At 40.0% G+C, this 18,212-nt stretch overlaps 1 protein-coding gene across 1 annotated transcript in view; it reads left to right on the top strand.

Annotated features, from left to right (window-relative positions):
- Positions 1–18,212, top strand: part of Mcf2l2 (MCF.2 cell line derived transforming sequence-like 2) — a 214,640-nt gene that overhangs the window by 147,962 nt on the left and 48,466 nt on the right. Inside the window, exons 16-18 of the mRNA XM_070029674.1 lie at positions 14,267–14,333; positions 15,905–16,020; positions 17,005–17,074. Coding sequence (XP_069885775.1) covers positions 14,267–14,333; positions 15,905–16,020; positions 17,005–17,074 — 253 coding nt within the window. The remainder of the gene's footprint in view (positions 1–14,266; positions 14,334–15,904; positions 16,021–17,004; positions 17,075–18,212) is intronic.

The following is an 18,212-nucleotide window of genomic DNA, read 5'->3' as shown; positions in this document are numbered from 1 at the left end:
AAAAAAAAGAAGCCACTTCCATAGCACAATGGCCCACTTCTCTCTGCTGCCACCAGACCCTGAAGCTGACACTCGGTGTGCTGGCCCCTCTCCTGCAGCTCTCACCATTGCTTCTGTGGTTTGGCAGATCTTGATCTTTCTGGATTCTAGGACCTTGGCATTTCAATGAAACTATACTAGGTACATCCAGGCTAGAAGGTAACAGGAACTGTACACTCAGAGGCCCTCTCCACAAGCCAATCTAAGAACTTGTTTTGTTCCAGTCTCTTGTCTATTCTGGGTGCCGCACCCTCCCCCCACCTCCACTGAGACTAAGCCTCTCCTTCCTGCCGCTTCACAAGGACATCTCTTTTTCTCTTTTTGTGCCAGTCCTGAGGCTTGAACTCAGGGCCTAGGTGTTGACCCTGAGCTTTTATGCTCAAGGCTAACACTCTACCATGTGAGCCACAGCTCCACTTCTGGCTTTGGGGTGTTTTAATTGGAAAAAAGAGTCTCATTTCCTGCCTGGGCAGGCTTTGAACTGCATTTCTCAGATCTCAGCCTCCTGAGTAGCTAAAATTACTAGCATGAGCCACCAGCGCCTGGCCAAGGGCATCTCTCGGGGGCCATCAGTACTCAGTAGGGCCCCACAGAGACTGGATTGTTTGGAAGCAAGGGGCCTCTGCTTGCTAAGAACTTCTTTGGTGCAGCAGGTGGATAGGGCAGGCCGCAGCCAGTGGAGCAATGTTGGAGAGTCCTCCTTAGTGGCCACCCCCCAATGCTGCTAAAGACGCTCAGGCAACCCTTGTGGCAGTGACAGTGAAGTCTCTGGACAGTTCTCCCTTTCCCACAGGCAAAACATTTCATCCCTCCCTCCTCCCTCCACAGAGTCCTGTGCAGGACATTTTTGTCGCCTTTGTCTCACTCGGCAGGGCGCATGCATCCTGAGTGATGAGTGACAGACCATCTTGAATGCTGTCTGGTTAGCATTTATACCTTCAGAGACATGTGACACACTCAGCCGCACCACAACTATACTCTATAAACTGAACAAAAACAGTTGGGTCCTGTGATGGAGTGGGACAGAGGAAAGAAAAAAACTTTTAGTCCTTGGAAGTGCATGCGCCAAGAACCAGGTATTTGATAGTCTCTGTGGTAGGATTTTTTTTCCTTAAGCAGAAAAGGGGATTGAATTTTTTACCTCTACCACTTAAGACATACCCCCAGCCTTTTTGCTTTTGTTTTTTTAGTTTGTTTTTCAGATAGGGTCTTGGGCTAACTTTGCTTGATCTGGCCTAGGTGGGTGATCTTTCTATCTCTACCTTCTGTGTATCTGGGTTATAGGCATTGTGCCGCCATGCCTAACTTGTGTTGGGAATTCTGCACCTAAGTTTAGTTGAGCTGATAATGAAGGGACAACTGAAACATAATTGTCTATTTTCCCTCCTTTAAGGTGCTGGGACTCAAACTCAGAGCCTGTACACATACTCTACCCTGAGTGACAACCTCTTTCCTTGATTATTATTCTTTACTAAGTGTTCCTTCCTGCTTTATGGAGTGTCTGTGGTCCAAGTCACACTCAAACCACCCAAAACCAAAAGGCAATTTAAAAATCTGCCTTGGAGTACCAGGGTGCTGGTGGCTAATGCCTATAATCCTAGTCACTCAGGAGGTTGAGACCTGGAGGATCTTGATTAGAAGCCAGCTAGGACAGAAAAGTCCATTAGACTGTATCTCTAGTTGACCTGAAACATTCTGGGCTTCAAGTATGACTCAAGTAGTAGAGCACCAGCCATAAGCAAAAAAGCAGTTTGAGTCCCTCAAAGCACCAGGAAAAACAATTCTACCTTTGGTGTGTATTGAGTGTTATTTGCCATAAATAGAATATCTAGTTAAGATTTAGAAGTAGCCATACGTCTTCTGACTTTTTTTGCTGGTTAATAGGAAATAAGAGTTTCTTGGAGATATCTCAGTCTCTTAAGCAATTAAGATCACAGATGTGAGTTGTCAGCACCCAACTATGGATTATCTTACAAGAACACTCCAGGAGCCAATGCTAAAGTCCAATCTAAACAATATGTGCTTCATGTATGTTTTGCAAGCAAGTCTTGGTTAACCTAAAGCAAGCCTGAGATTAACACCTAATCTCATAAATTTGAAGGTAAGAAATCCCAGAAAGAGAGAGAAGTTTCAGTAATCTCTTCACAAAAGAGAACTGAATAAAGTAATGGCATTGATTCTGATGAGGAACTAACTACCCAAAACATAAGGCAAAGGTAGTAGCCTGTCTCTACTCAGTATTTTTTGACTCTGTAACAGTTTCATACGTATGTGTCCTGCTGAGAGTTTCCATTTTGCAAAAAATTTCCCATTTTCATGAGATAGAAGCTTAGTTATTATTTCTTTTCTGAAGATAATATGGGTTGCAAAGCATTATTACCAGTTCTGCCTCTTCCTCTTATCTCCCCAAATTAATAATAGTATTCCTAGCTACAAATCATGAGTCTCCTTATACTAGCAATCTTCCATATGATATCTAATATTTTCAGGTTGCAGGTTTGAGCTATCATTCTCTAGATGAATATCTGAGCCAACCTGCTCACTTGGGTACCTGCTTTACAGGCTTTGCCTGTGTCTTATAAAGCTTTGGAGAGATAGGAAAGATGACACTGTTTCAGTGACTGACACCCTTCCTTGGCATATCTAGTCCTGTCACTAAGCTTTGGCGCTAGATGCCTGGATCTGACTTTTTTAGCAGTCCTTGACCACAACTTGTTCTTAGTCAGCTCAGATAATGCTCTGAGTTCCAATTTCCTCTTCTGTGAAATGCGAATAGCAATTCGTTCCTACTCTTCTTCAAAGAAGTGGTGTCTGTTCCATAAATCTAACATCTGTTTGGTTATCATTTATTGAAAATGTGCCTGCTTCTAAGGCCCTATGGACAAAGATGAACAAGACAGTTCAGCCGCCCTGGAGGAGTTCCTTATCAGAGATTTAACAGCTCAAGTAACTTAACACATACTTTTTATAAAGCCTTACTCCATATAGATTAGGCCAACTATTGCATTAACCAAAACAAACAAACAAACAAAAAGCAATAGAAAAGAAGCATTGAAGAAGTTGTGAAGAAACTGGAACTCCCATATGCTGTTGGTGGTAATGTAAAATGGTAAAGCTGCTATGTAAGACGGCATGGCCATTCTTCAAAAAAGTTAACAATAGAGTTGGGTGCTGGTGCATAAGCACCATAATCCTAGCTTTTCAGAAGGCTGAGATCTGAGGATCACTTTTTGAAGCCAAACCAGGCAAGAAAGTCTGTGAGACTCTTAACTCCAATTAGCTGCCTAAAAGCTGGAAGTAGAGCTGTGGCTTAAGTGATAGAGCACCATCCTTGAGTGAAAAAGCTAAGGGACAGGGACAGCCCCTGGACCAGCACAAAGAAAAAGAAAAGAATTGTACGATGATCCAGTAATCCCACTTCTAGTATACACCCAAACATGAAAGCTCAGACTCAAACAAGCACTGGTTCCTCGGAGCAATCATTTCTGCATGGACAGGTAGATGAGTAAATAAAATGTAGCATCATGTAGATTTTGATACATGTGACCATATAAATTTACTTTGCAAACAAATGCTACACGAAATAAGTCAGAAACCCAAAGACAATTATCCTATAGTTCCATTTATAATGAGCTACCCAGAATAGTAACTACATAGTGACAAAAGGGAGAATGAATATTTCCAAGGGCTGGGAGAGATGGAAAATGGGGAAGTTGTATTTCATGTGTACAGAATTTCAGTTTGGGCTAAGTGCTGGTGGCTCAGGCCTGTAATATAGCTACTCATGATCACGAGGATCATGATTCAAAGCCAGTTGAGGCTGAAAAGTTTACGAGAATCTTATGTCCAATTAACTAGCAAAAAGCCAGGAGTAGAGCTGTGGTTCAAGTGGTAGAATGCCAACTTTGAGCAAAAAAAGTCAAGCAAGAACATGAGGCCCTGAGTTCTAGCCCTAATTTAGCATGCAAAATTTTTTTAATTTCATTTTGGGATTATAAATAAGTTCTGGAAATGGAGATTATGATGATAGCACAATATTTTAGGTGGACTTAATACTACTAACTTGTATACTTAATGCAGTTTAAGTGGATATCTACCTGAACACAACTTTAAAAAACTATAATTTCTGAGACACTATGCACATGGAAGAACTATTTGAATTAGGAGCAAAGGCATTGTGTTTGCACCCAAGCCCTCTTTTTCAAAATGCTATGTGGATCAATATATTTTATCATTATTTATTAGGTGATATCAAACAACATTCATCCAAATAAACATTTGTGATATTTTATGTCCCATCTTCTTCTTGAGTTAATTTCCTTTATAATCATCAAACTAATGAGACTATACCAGTTAAACTAAGGGAGAAAGATATACAAATAGATACAAAATAACTAAGAAGGAACAGAGGGAGAGCAAACCCCTCCCAGGACCAGGAAAGTATTCCCACTCATCTGAGCTTTTATTATTGGAGGTGGCAAAAATAAAACAAAATAAAATATGCTTGGCCTCAAGGTGGTCGTTGTGCAGGGCTACTGTGCTTCGTGTTGTTACGACAACAGTTCTGGGAATTCATTATGTAACCACAGATACCTCATAGAAACCAAGAAGCAAAACTAAGAACATGTTTCCCTAAGCCTGAGCCCTTGGGCCTTATTCTGTGGTTATCGGAACATGTTCCTGGACATTTGTCTGTCCTGCTTGTCTGGGCCCAATTCATCTTCTATACCTCCACCAGGTGCAGGCGCTGAGCCTGTGTCACCTGACTGTTCTCCTTGTCCTGGGAGTCTATCTCAACTTTCCATGGTCTGCATTCAAGCCCTGTGCTGGCAGCCTACTTCAGATAAGGACCCCCTGCCATGTAGTAGGGACTCCAGTCCAGTCCTGGGTATCTTTCTCCCTCTTCCTAGAGCTCAATACTGTCTTCCTGCCCAAACTTAGTACCTCTCCCAGGGACAGTCAGATTTTACCTCCTCCAAGACCTCCACAGCCTCCTCCACTCCTCTGCTTCTTGGTAGCCCCAGTTAACACTCTAGCTGCACATTAACTATTAGTTGATCAGGTTGCAAATGAAAAGAAAGTCTTCTGACCTTTGCTTCATTTCTTGGGAGAAATGAGAAGTAAGAGCCATTAGACCAAAGATCATTTAACAGATTTTATTAGAAACGGTAACATTTTTGGAGAAGGCTTTGAGCCCACCAGGAAGGGTGTCCTTGACACATAAAGAAACTGAGAGCCCATGGAAGGAAGTGGCCCTCCTGTATGTTAGGAATAGAAATAGAATTCCAAGCCCGGTTTGCCGATCCCTAGAATTTTTGTAACACTGCGCAGGTCTTATTTAGCAAGCAGTAAACACTTTATAGATGCACCCTTAAGAGACACTATGCACCAAAAAAGACACTATAATGTGTTAGGAAAAACCCTTGCTCTGACAAAGTTCAGATCAGTAAATGGTTCTGGCTTTCTCTTTTTTGTTTGTTTGTTTAGTATTACTTTTTTGTCTACAACATAAAGGAATGAATTAAAATGTCTTTAAAGTTATATATTAGCATTATATGAACCTGTTAAGCAGTTAGCCTATTCTCACCAGAGAATTTACCAGTACTTAATTCTCTAGACACTGTTACCTCTCTTTCACAGCCTCATTTACTTTGAAAACAAAAGCAAACAATGAAGCCAGATACTAAGGGAAGATCTGAGGATCACAGCAACTCACATCTTAATTCTAGCAATGCAAGAGGATGAGATCTAAGAGTCACAGTTCCATGAAATTATTATCTTCAGTTAACCAGCAAAAAACCAAAAGTGGAGCTCTGAGTCAAATGGGAGAGCTCTAGCCATGAACCAAAAAGCTCGGACACAGCACCTGGGCCCTGAATTCAAGTTCCAGCACTGGCACACACAAAATACACATACATATACATATATATATATATACATGTTTGCATACATGTATATATGCATGTACACCTATATATACGTATGTATGTGTGTATCTGCTTAGAGCTGGTAATACAATTGGTAGTAGTGCCTGCCTAGTACAGTGTCAAAAGCCCTAGGTTTAATTCTGAAAAACACATACATACGTATACACATATACTCTGACACACACACAAAATTGTTTAGTTTGCTCAGTTCAAAACTTTCAATGTCTTCTCCAGCTTTGGCTTGATTAGATACCACCAGTTTGCACCTGTTACCCCACTGGACCCATTGATTTTTTTGCTTCCATTGGGCTTTTACGAAGGTCAGGGTTATTATGCATTTCTCCATCCCAAATGCTAACCATGGTGCTTGGAAGGAGCCTTTGATAAGTGAATATATTGATGTAGGTTTGAAATAATCATAAGATTCAGGTTTCACTCAACGTTGTTAGTTTTCAAGGATGCTTAGAACTTGAAAGGAAGTAGAAAAGGTGATAACATTTGCCTTCCTACCTAAAGGGGAAGCAGGTACCTAAAAATTGCTGACCAGATCAGTGTCACTGAAGTAATGAGGACACCATCTGAAGTATATACATCCAAGGTGCTTATGAAAACTACAGTTCCACCAGTGGTTTCTACTCCCATTCTGAATGTGTAAACCCAGATGTACTTGGGTTTACAAAGAGCAGAAAGCAATTTGGGAAGAGTGGTGTGTGTGTGTGTGTGTGTGTGTGTGTGTGTGTGTGTTGGTACTGGGGCTTGAACTCAGAGCCTCAAACTCTAGGCCTCATGCTCTTCCTTAGCTTTCCACTCAAAGCTGAAGCTCTACAACACATCCATTTCTGACTTTTTTGCTGTTTTGGGGGGTTAAGAGACTTAGGGATTTTTCTGCCTTGGTTGGCTTCAAATTGTGATCCTCAGATCTCTGTCTCCTAAGTAGCTAGGATTACAGATGTGAGCCACCTGTGCCCTACTGAGAAAATTCTCATCACATTGATGAAGAGTCTTCAGGTCCTGGAAGTAATTTGGGAAGTTGTGGGCAATTGAAAGTTCTTGAAGAGAGCAAATGATACATGATAGAACAGGAACTTTAGAAAGGGCATACCTTGATGGTCTTCAAAATAAATTGGTGGGAGAGCTAGGCATTGGTGGTTTGTGCCTGTAATCCTAGTTACTGAGATGTGAGCATTGCTGTTTGAAGCCAGCCAGGGCAGGAAAATCCACAAGACTCTTTTATCTCCAATTAACTCCCAGAAAACCAGAAGTGGTGCTGTGGCTCAAAGAGGTAAAGCATTAACCTTGAGTAGAAGAGCTCAGGGACAGTGGCCAGGTCTTGCATTCAAGTCCCACAACCCACTAAAAAAATAAATTGGTGGAATAAAGGGGTCTCAGAGGCAAGTGTGAGCCGTAAGGCATGCACTGTTAGGAGTGTTCAGGTGAGAGAACGTAACATCCTGATGGAGAGGCGTTGTGGCACAAGAAGTGGAGAAGAAGCAATGAGCTCAGGAAGACTAGTAATGGACAAAATGACAGAATGTTACAATGAGGGAGGAGTTATAACAACAGTTAGGAGTCAGGAGGAATTAGGTGTGTTTTAGGGACACTAGAAAATGGCAGTTCTACTAATATCCATGGTATTTCTATCCCAGAGTTCTGTCTCCACTCAGTGAAGTTGAGGTGTATAAGAAGAGGCATCCATCCTGATGAAGACAAAGTCCAGTGACAACTTGGGCTTGGGCTTGACTATGGTCTGAGAAGAAGACAAACATGTCAGAGAGTGAACAGTAGGAGGGAAGAAGAGGAAAAGGAAGCCTAGAAACCTGAGTTCAGAAGTTTTGGTTTTCAGTACTAATGTTTGAATGCAGGGCTTAGTGCTGGGTAGGCATTCTACCACTTGCTCCACAAAGCCAGGCCTTTGTGCTTTAGGTTTTTTTCAGGTAGGGTCTCATATTTTGCTCAGGTTGGCTTGAATCCCTGTCTTTCTCCACTTCCTGCATAGCTGGTTGAAAAGTGTGCACCACCACACAGGGGTTGTTTGTTGTTGTGGAGATGAGAGCCTCCCTAACTTTTGCCAAGTCTGGATTTGAACTGCAGTCTTCCTGATCTTAGTGCCTCAAGGACTGTGAAGCATGAACCAAGCCAAATATGCTTGCTTCTGAGTTCAAACGTGTGTGTGTGTGTGTGTGTGTGTGTGTGTGTGTGTGTGTGTGTGTGTGTGTGTGTGTGTGCTTGTCCTGGGGCTTGAACTCAGGGTCTCTGGCTCTCCCTTGGCTTTTTCACTCAAGGCTGGAAAGATCACTACACTAGACAATAAGAGTCTATAGACTTTTCTGCCCAGGCTGGCTTTGAACCATGTTTTCCAGATCTCACCTTCCTGCGTAGCTAAGATTATGAGCGTGAGCCACCAGCACTGACCTCTCTAAATTCTTATGTAATTGTTGGATAGTAAGATTTATTTCTTCCCAGCACTAAGTTATTTCTCTCTTCTGTCTCACCTCACCATCAATACAACCTTAAGCTAACTTGCCAAGTTCTTCAGCCCAGTGCTGGGTGTAGGCATAAGAGGCTGGTTGTATTCTGGTTTTCTGTGAATGCTGAACTGTGCTGAGGTCTGCTGGATGCCATGGCTCACAGAAACAAATTGGTATGGAGGCCTGTTTTTACTTCTGACACAGCACCTCTCATTGTTCCAGAATGATTTATAAAAACACAGGAACCTTTTGGTGACATTCTTAGCTAAGTTTGATCTTAAGGAAATGTCTTAGTAATCTTTAGACTTCTCTGCATTTTATCTTCTAATGATGCAAATCCTTTATGCAAGGCTATTCAAAAATATAAAAATTGTCATTTTAAAAGACAATGTGGAGCTACAAAATATTTAAATTGCATGCCTTATGCTTCACATTTCTCAAACTGAAGCTTACATGTCACTGACTCTAATAATATTCTTTTTTGTTGTTTTGTTTTGTTGTTGTGCTGGTGTTGGGACTTGTCCCTTAGCTATTTTGTTTAAAGATGGCACTCTACCATTTGAGCTACAGGTCTACATCTGGCTTTTTGTAGTAAACTAAGCTAAGAGTCGCATAGACTGTCATGCCCAGGCTGGCTTTGAACTGCAGTTCTCAGATCACAACCTCCTGCATAGCTAGCATTAAAGTTGTGAACCACTGATGCCCAGTTAACATTTAAAAAAATGAAAATGATTGTTAAGATTATAAAAACAGCTGGCACCAGTGGCTCACGCCTGTAATCTCAGAAGGTTGAGATCTGAGGGTCATGGTTCAAAGCCAGCCCAGGCAATAAACTCTGTGAGACTCCAATTAATCACCAGAAAACCAGAAGTGGCACTGTGGCTCAAGTGGTAGAGCCCTCACCTTGAGATGAAGAGCTCAGGGACAGCACCCAGGCCCAAATTCAAGCCACACCACCACCACCAAAACAACAAAAAAAGATTATAAAAAGCAGTATGTGTTTAAAATCCAGCCTTCATTTCCACTCTCTCAAAGCAATCACTGTTGTCTTCAGGGTTTTTGTTTTTTGCATATATTCTCAAAGCATGATTTTGCTTATAGTTGAGGAACAATTTGTGTGTGTGTGTGTGTGTGTGTGTGTGTGTGTGTGTGTGTGTGCGCACGCACGCGCATGCGCCATTCTTGGGGCCTGAATTCAGTGCTTGGGTGCTGTCCTTGAGCTTTTTTGCTCTAGGCTCTACCACTTGAGCCACAGCTCAATTTGCAGCTTCTTTGTTGTTGCTGTTGTTTGTACTTGTTGTTTTGATGGTTAATTGGAAATGAGAGTCTGTAAGAGTTTCTTGCCCAAGCTGGCTTTGAACTGTAATTTTCATTCCAGTCTCAGCCTCCTGAATAGCTAGGATTACATGTGTGAGCCACTAGAACTCAACTGAACTGTTATGTTTATGGTTCAGTTTAACCTATGAGTATATAATTTCCAGTTTACATCTGATTATCCTTTTAGTGCTATTGTCCTAATTTTAAAATTACTGAATCATGGACTACGGGGTGTTTCTTGGTTCTGTTTATTTATTTGTCAATGTTGCTGAGAATTAAGGGTCTTGTGCACAACAATGCATATACCACCGATACATATGCCACCGATACATACCTCCAACTCCAAGGAGGTTTAAATTGTGATGAGGTATTTCCAGATTATCTTAAAAACTTCATAAATGTATACTTCCACAAATATTGTCTCTGACTGTTTCTATATTCTCAGTTCCTGGTTTTTCCTGTGGGGCTTGAAATTCCTTCTATCCTTGTAGATGAAAAATATTCTTTTTTAAAATATGCCTTTGTTCGTATGTTAAGCATCTTTTTCAAAAGACATTGGTCATTTGTATATTTGTATGCATTTCTTATTTTATATCTTTTCTTTATTTTTCTTTCTGTTGGATTATTTGCACATCTTTATGAGAGGCAAAGGCATCCTGAGCTAGGCTTCCATTTTATATATAACTCTCCAGCAGTTCCAGGAAGTCATCAATGTATATACACTACACACGAACACTTGTGTAAACATTTAGTCATCCTATTGGAACCCTAAAAGAAAGCTTAAGTGTGGTCACATAGTGTAAAGGACAGAAAGAAAACAGTCTGTCTGGGACAGATGTAGGGACTGGCCTCTCAAACAATTGGTTTCCATTTTCTTTTCATTTATATTATATTCTTTATTAAATAGAACATTCTTTATAGAATTGCTTTTATTAATTTGGTGTATAAGAGATATTTCACTATGACATTTCTACACATGCATATACTGCATCCTTGTGAAACTTACTATCTCTATTGACAAGTTTCTGTTCTATTTTCATACATGCAAACAAATTACTTTGACCATATCCATCTTCATCTGCTCTCTTCCCACTCCCTATCCCTCCCACTACTACTCACCTCTACAACTGAGCTCCCCCCCTTTTCCCCCCTCTAATATGTATTAATTGTATCAAGGGATTGTTTTTCTTTTGTTGGATAACCTGGCAGATTAGCTGAATTCCTGTGTTTACTTCTCTAATCATCATAAAGGTAAAGTCAAGCTGTTGGTTGGCTGTAAGGTCAGATAGAGCTCAGGATCCTCTTCTAAAATCATATGGTTATTGTAGGATTCCTTACAACTGTAGAACAGAGTTGCCTTCTTCCTTGATAGCTGTCCCTGAGGCCCACTGAGCTTCTCAAGGCTGTCTACATTTCTTGTCACATGGCTGTTTATATTCCAAAGCCAGTCAAGAAGACTCTTGCCTGCACTAATTCTTCTGGTGTTTTGAATCTTTATGACTTTCCAGTGCCAATCAAGAACAGGAAAGAGTAGAAAAAAACATTGGCACTTACTAGCACAAACAGCATCTTTCTGAATGGAATTCCAGGGGCTTAGTCAACAGGAGAGTGAATTGACAAACGAAACTGCATCAAATTAAAAAGATTCTGCATAGTAAAAGATATAATCACTGGCCAAATGGCTCAAAGCCTATAATAATCCAAGCTACTCCGGAGACTGATACTTGAGGATCACAGTTTGAAGCCAGTCTAGACAGAGAAATACAAAAGACTCTTATTTCCAATTAACTGGAAAAATACTGGAGACGGAGGTATGACTCAAGTGGTAGAGTGTCAGCCTTGAGTGGAAAAATCCAAGTGAACTCAAGGCCCTGAGTTCAAGCCCCAGTACCAGCACACATGCATACACACAAACACACACAGACACACACACACACACACACACACACACACACACACACACACACACACACAGAAAGAGAAAGACATAGAGGGAAAGAGAATCATGAAGTGAAAAAGACAGACTAGAGAATTGAAGATCATTTTTAGCTATATATCTGACAAGGGTCTAAGTACCAGAATATATAAGGAGCTTAAAAAAACCCTAAAGAATAATCATTCAGTCAATTAATGGGCAAAGAATCAAGCAGACAGTTCTCATAAAAAAATACATGAAGAAAGCCTGAACATCTCTGGCCTTAAAGGAAATGAAAATCAGAACAGCACTGAAATTCTAACTCACTCTAATCAGAATAACCATCATCAAGAATATAAACAATAATAGATGCTGGCAAGGATTATGAGAAAAATGAACCCTAATACACTGCTGAAGGGAATGTAAATTAATGCAACCACTATGGAAGTCAGTATGGAGATTCCTAAGAACTGGAAATTGAGCTACCTTATGATCCAGCAATATCACTCTTGGGTATTCATCTGAAAGACTGTAAGTCAAGAGACAATAAAAGTGCCTGTACATTGAAACACTATTCACATAGCCAAATTATGGAAACAGGTCAGGTGCCCTTCAACTAATGAATAAATAAGAAAATTATATATATATATACACACACACACACACACATACATACATACACACTCACAGACACACACACACACACTCATGCAATGGAATTTTATTCATCCATCAGGAAGCAAATTATGCCATTGGTAGGGAAAGGGATAGATGTAGAAAAAGTATTGAATGAAGAAAGGCTCAGACTAAAAAGGATACATGTTTTCTCTGATAGTTAGAACTAAAGAAGTTAGGCCTAAAATATAAACATATATGAAAATACATTCAAGGCCATATGAATATATACACAAACTAAGGTACATGTAAGGTATATGCAGGGGTGGGTTTCTTTGGACAATCAACAGACACTTTAACAAAATGTTTTGGGAAACTGTAACCGTGCCTTGTTTAAGGTGGGACAAGATGAAGGGATCAGAGAAGTGGAAAGAGGAGTGATAGGTGAATACAGTCATACTACTCAATTCACATATGTGAACATAAGACTAGAAAACTTGAGGAGATGGGTAGGGATGGAATAGATAAGAGGGGAAGAATGGGGCTGGGAAGGTGGCTCAGTGGTAGAGCACTTGCCTTGCATGCCTGAAGCCCTGGGTTCGATTCCTCAGCACCACATAAGCAAAAAGAAGGGAAGAATGATTGAGGGGGTGACACTGAAGGAGCGTGACAATGGAAGTCAGTTTGGAGATTCCTCAAAAAATTAAAACTGGAACTACGTTATGATTCAGTGATACTACTCTTGGACGTTTATCTGAAAGATTGCAAGTCAGGATACAATAAAAGTATCTGGATACCCATGTTTATTGCAACACTATTCACCATAGCCAAATTATAGAAGTAATCCAGATGCCCTCCAGCCCATGAGTGAATCAAGAATGCATTGTGCACATAAGTGGACATGTTAAATAAAAATCTCTTTGTACAATTAGTTGAAGATAATAAAAAGAATTACATTATCTTTCTTGTCATTCATTTTTTGCATTTTTTATTGTCAAGGTGATGTATAGAGGAGTTACAGTTGTATAGGTAAGGTAATAAGTACATTTCTTGTCAAACTTGTTACCCTTGGGCACCAGTAGGCCGGTGGCTTATGCCTATAATCCTTGCTAAGATCTAAGGATCAAAGTTTGAAGGTAGCCCAGCAGGAAAGTCTCTTATCTCCAATTAACCACAAAAAGCCAAAAGTGAAGTTGTGACTTAAGTAGTAGAGCCTTGAGCATAAAAGCTCAGGGACAGCTCCCAGCCCCTGAATTCAAGCCCAGGACTGGCTGTGATCATGGCAGGCCCAATATGGTGTGGGCAATGAAGGAGAAAAGATTAGAATGGAAATCGGGACACTATATTACAATGTGGTGTTCAGTCTTAAGTTACTTTTCTCATTGCTTTGATCAGATACCTGGCAAAATTAACTGCAAAGGAAGAAGGATTTGTTTTGGCTCATGGTTTCAGAGATTTCAGTTCAGTCCTTGGCTCTGTTGATTCTTGGCCCATGATGAGGCAGAACCTGATGGCAGCAGGAATGTGTAGAGAAGAAGGCTGTTCACCTCATAGTGGACAGGACATAGAGAGAGAGGGACTGGGATCAGATATCACCTTCAAAAGCATCTTCCCAGTAACTCTACCTCCTACAGTAGTGCTCCCACTTGGCCCATCCAGCATATGAACTTATGGAGGGCACTTCATACCCAAACCATAACCACCTTACTTGACCAGGGAACCATATATGGTATTTCTGATTGCAGTATCTACCCTCTTACCTCTATTCAATATGGCCCATCCAGAGGACAGAATATACTGACAAATTTTGGAAGCATTCAACCTATGGTTTCTAGATAACAGTGTGACTAGAATGTGTTTTTGTGAGATGAATGAATTTACTGGAACTTAACTAGGCCAAGGGGAACAGTACTGATGATTTTGCTAAACAAAATCCTTCTGTCTTTCTTTTTCAAATTCTCATCCTCTTTGCTGCTGTGACTCAGACAAATTGTACGTGAACTGATTGAGACAGAAGAAATATATATAAAAGAAATTAAGAGCATAATTGATGTGAGTAGAATGTGGGCTTGGGGGGATGGTTAAACAAGTAAATAGTTGCCATCTGTCTCAGGAATTTCCACCCATGTTACAAGTCTTATCATATCAGGAGTGTCTCTCTAGTAGAAATAAATACTTTCTTATGGCTCTTGATCCATGTAATCAAAAGGCTCCAGAGTTTTTTGGCTTAGTTCCAGCAATGTTGAACTAATTTCATATTTGCTTGACAACTAAAGATATTACCATAGATAGTTTTGATGCTTAATAAGGAGAGATTCACATTTTTCTCTTTTTATTTTATCTTCTTCAAATAATTGTACAAGGAAGTTTCCATTCAAAATGTTCACTTATGTGCATATCTTCATCATTCACCTCACCATCTAACTTACTCATTTTTAAGAAGCATTTTTTCTTAAGAATGAAAATATATACCTTCCCTCTTTTCCAAAGAGAATAATCTTAAAGGGAAAGAATGATGCATATAAAATTACTTATTATAGCATATAATATTACTTATTATAAAATTACTTATTATAGTGTAATAGGAAGGGAATGATTATCAAAATATGATATCAGCATGAATAAACATTATTCAACTGTAAGAAATTACTATTTTGGATGCAGCAATATTGAGAAAACAGTCGTGATGAAAGAGTAAACTAAAGATAATATATATTGATCTTTTGGAGCTGAGCCTAAATTGTACATTGAAAAGCAAAATTATCTTATTAATTCAGCTCTTAAATATTTATAGCTAGGTGTTGGTGACTCATGCCTATCATCCTTGCTACTCAGGAAACTGAGATCTGAGGATCCCAGTTCAAAGTCAGCCCTGACAGAAGTCTGTGAGACTCTTATTTCCAGTTAATCAGCAAAAAGCCAGAAGTAGAAGTATGACTGAAGTGGTAGAGCTCCAAGCCTTAAGCAGACAAAGCCAAGTAAGAGTATGAGTCACTGAAGTTAAGCTCTAATACCAAAAAAATGAAAGAAAAAGTTATGAAAAAATACAATAAAACCTGATAGTGATTGCATCAGGTCATTAAATGTTAGTCTATTTCCCCTTTTCTTTCATATTTGACTGGTATAACATAAAAATTTAAACATAAGCTGGGCCCAAGTAGCTCGCGCCTTAATCATAGCTACTCAGGAGGCTGAGATCTGAGGATCATGGTTCAAAGCTAGCCCAGGCAGGAAAGTCCATTAGACTCTTATCTCCAAATAACCACCAGAAAACTAGAAGTGGTGCTGTGGCTCAAATGGTAAAGTGCTCACCTTGAGCTGAAGAGCTCAGAGACAATGCCCAGGCCCAGAGTGCAAACCCCATAACCGACAAAAAAAAAAAATTAACCATATATTTGTTCTTCCCATTCAAATACTATTTTATTAGCATTGCCATCATTTCATTCTGGAAATAAACACGAGACAAAACTGACATTAAGAGGAAACATTTAGTAGAATTGGCTTTAGTAAGCATGTGCTGTATCACCCAATTAGTTGAAGTTACAGTTTTTGGTTCTTGAATAATTAACTGAGTTCACTGCTGTATATCACCTACACAACTTACCTTGTTTCCACTTCTACAGGGTTACATCACTCCCATGGATTTTATTTGGCTAAAGCATCTCATTCCAGATGTTCTTCAGAATAATAAGGACATTCTCTTTGGGAACATTAAAGAACTTTATGAATTTCATAACAGGTATATAATGAATGTCATCAGGAAGTAAACGGCAAGAACAGAATGAAATCAGCCTGGTAGAATTTGGGCATTCAAGTGTTTAGCTATGTTCAGGCTTAAGCAAACATTTTAAGAGTTGGTGACTTAGGTTGGGGTGGAAAGGGGATGAGAGGAGGACAGAGGGGAAAAGTCACCATTGAACATGCACTAGGAGTCACACATCACTGTCGAATTGGTTTGTGTATTTCTTCACTTGTTTGTTTATTCATGCCTCAGTATTTATTGAACACCTCCTCTTCCATGCACTCACTGGGCTCAGTGTTGGAAATGCAAATGAGACTGAGATGTAGGTTCACATACTTATTATCATTGGGTGACGCTGGGTGTCCAAATAAGTGGTTGGACAAGTTGTCCCTTTAACCCAGGACTGCTGAGATATTGAGTTCTAGAATAGACGGGGGAAGAAAGGAATGGACTGCAGTTGTTTTCTAACTTCCATTCCTCATCCTCTGATCAGACACAAAACTAAAATTCCATTTCTCTCACTTTCCCCAGAGAAGTAATTCAATTTCTTTAAGCCTGGGGTTTTATACTTATGAGACCTTATCTTTCAGCGGTTGGTGGAGGATTAAATGAGATGTTCATGAAACATTTAGCTTATGCCTGGTGTGTCATAAACTCTCAGTGGTATGAATAAAAACAGCAGTAGCAGCCATGGCTATCGGGGATGGGTGGACCTAGGTGGACCCACTTGTCTGTGCTAGCTTGCAGGAAGACCCAAAGAGCTGTGGGCTGTTTCCTGCTCACCGTAGCAGTGCCTAGGAAGACACCGGATTCCCAAATAGGCAGATTAGCCAAGAGCAATAAAGTCTGAAAAACAGCATTTTCTCTAGGCACTTCTTAAGTCTTTATCTGACTTACCTTAAACTTTATCTGATTTAACTTAACACAGATGAACCACATCTGTGTAAAAACCAAAATATTATTATGCTTTTCTTTCCTTAGGATTTTCTTAAAAGAATTGGAAAAGTGTGCTGAAAACCCTGAAATGCTAGCCTGTTGTTTTCTCAAAAGAGTAAGTCTGTGTTTCCAAGTAACCAGCATAACTATGTATTCAAGCCTCTGTTTTTCTTTGTAAATGGCCAGGACACATAGAAACACCAAAGGTCAGAAAACATATCTGCTTTCCTTGTTCCCACCTGCCTCATTGATATTGCACAAGCTATACAATATGATAATTTGATTATATATATCCCTGTCTCTGTGTGTGTGTGTGTGTGTGTGTGTGTGTGTGTGTGTGTGTGTGTGTAGTAAGTGACTGCTTCACTTGGTTACATGAGTGTGTGCACACGTGTGAAGCAGAGAATAAAAGGCTGATTGTTGTTAGAGACTAAGAAAGGGTGTGAGAAGAGACTGGTCACAGGGTACAAACTTTCAGTTTGTTTGTTTTGTGCCAGTATTGGGGACTTGAACTCAGGACTTCACACTGTCAGTTGGCATTTTTTTGCTCAAAGTTGGCACTCTATCACTTGAGCTATACTTGACCTCTAGCTATTCAGTGGTTGATTGGACATAAGAGTCTGACAGACTTTTCTGCCCAGGCTGGCTTCAAATCTTAGTCCCTAGATCTCAGCCTCCTGCATAACTAGGGTTATAGATGTGAGCCACAGGCATCCAGCCAAACTTTCAGTTTTAAGGTGAATAAATTCTGGAGAATATGGCTAAGTATCATTGAAAATATTGTTCTGTGCACACGAAATTTGCTAAAAAAAAAAAAAAAGTCAATCTATCTGCCATTTGAATACAATACAGGGATGCAGCTGGGCTAGCTTCTCAACTTGACTTCATTTGATCCAATGGGAGACTGAATCCAGTTTGTGCTCACACTGATAGGGGAAGAACCACCGCCAACATGGCTTCCTGCAGCGCTCATGGCTTGGTGCCCAGAGTAAAGGATCCCCTCCTAAACCATTAGATTGTAATTGAGGGCAAAAACCATATCTCACACTGAAGTTGCAATCATGTCCTCAAGACAAGAAGTACATTTTCTTTCATTTTATTTTTTACAATATAGAGGAAAACTATAAGTTTGGTGTGTTTTTTAAAAATCTGTACCCTTTCTTATGCGTAGCATCCAAATTATGAACTTCCTGTCCTATAACAAAATATCTCCCCTGCCTAGCATCCTGACCTCTTTCCCCTTGGCCTGCCCT

This window comes from Dipodomys merriami, unplaced genomic scaffold (assembly GCF_024711535.1).
Source record: "Dipodomys merriami isolate MVZ:Mamm:240054 unplaced genomic scaffold, mDipMer1.0.p SCAF_2, whole genome shotgun sequence".
Lineage (NCBI taxonomy): Eukaryota > Metazoa > Chordata > Mammalia > Rodentia > Heteromyidae > Dipodomys > Dipodomys merriami.
The sequence above is the reverse complement of the archived record's forward strand: the minus strand, read 5'-3'. Positions and strand labels throughout refer to the sequence as shown.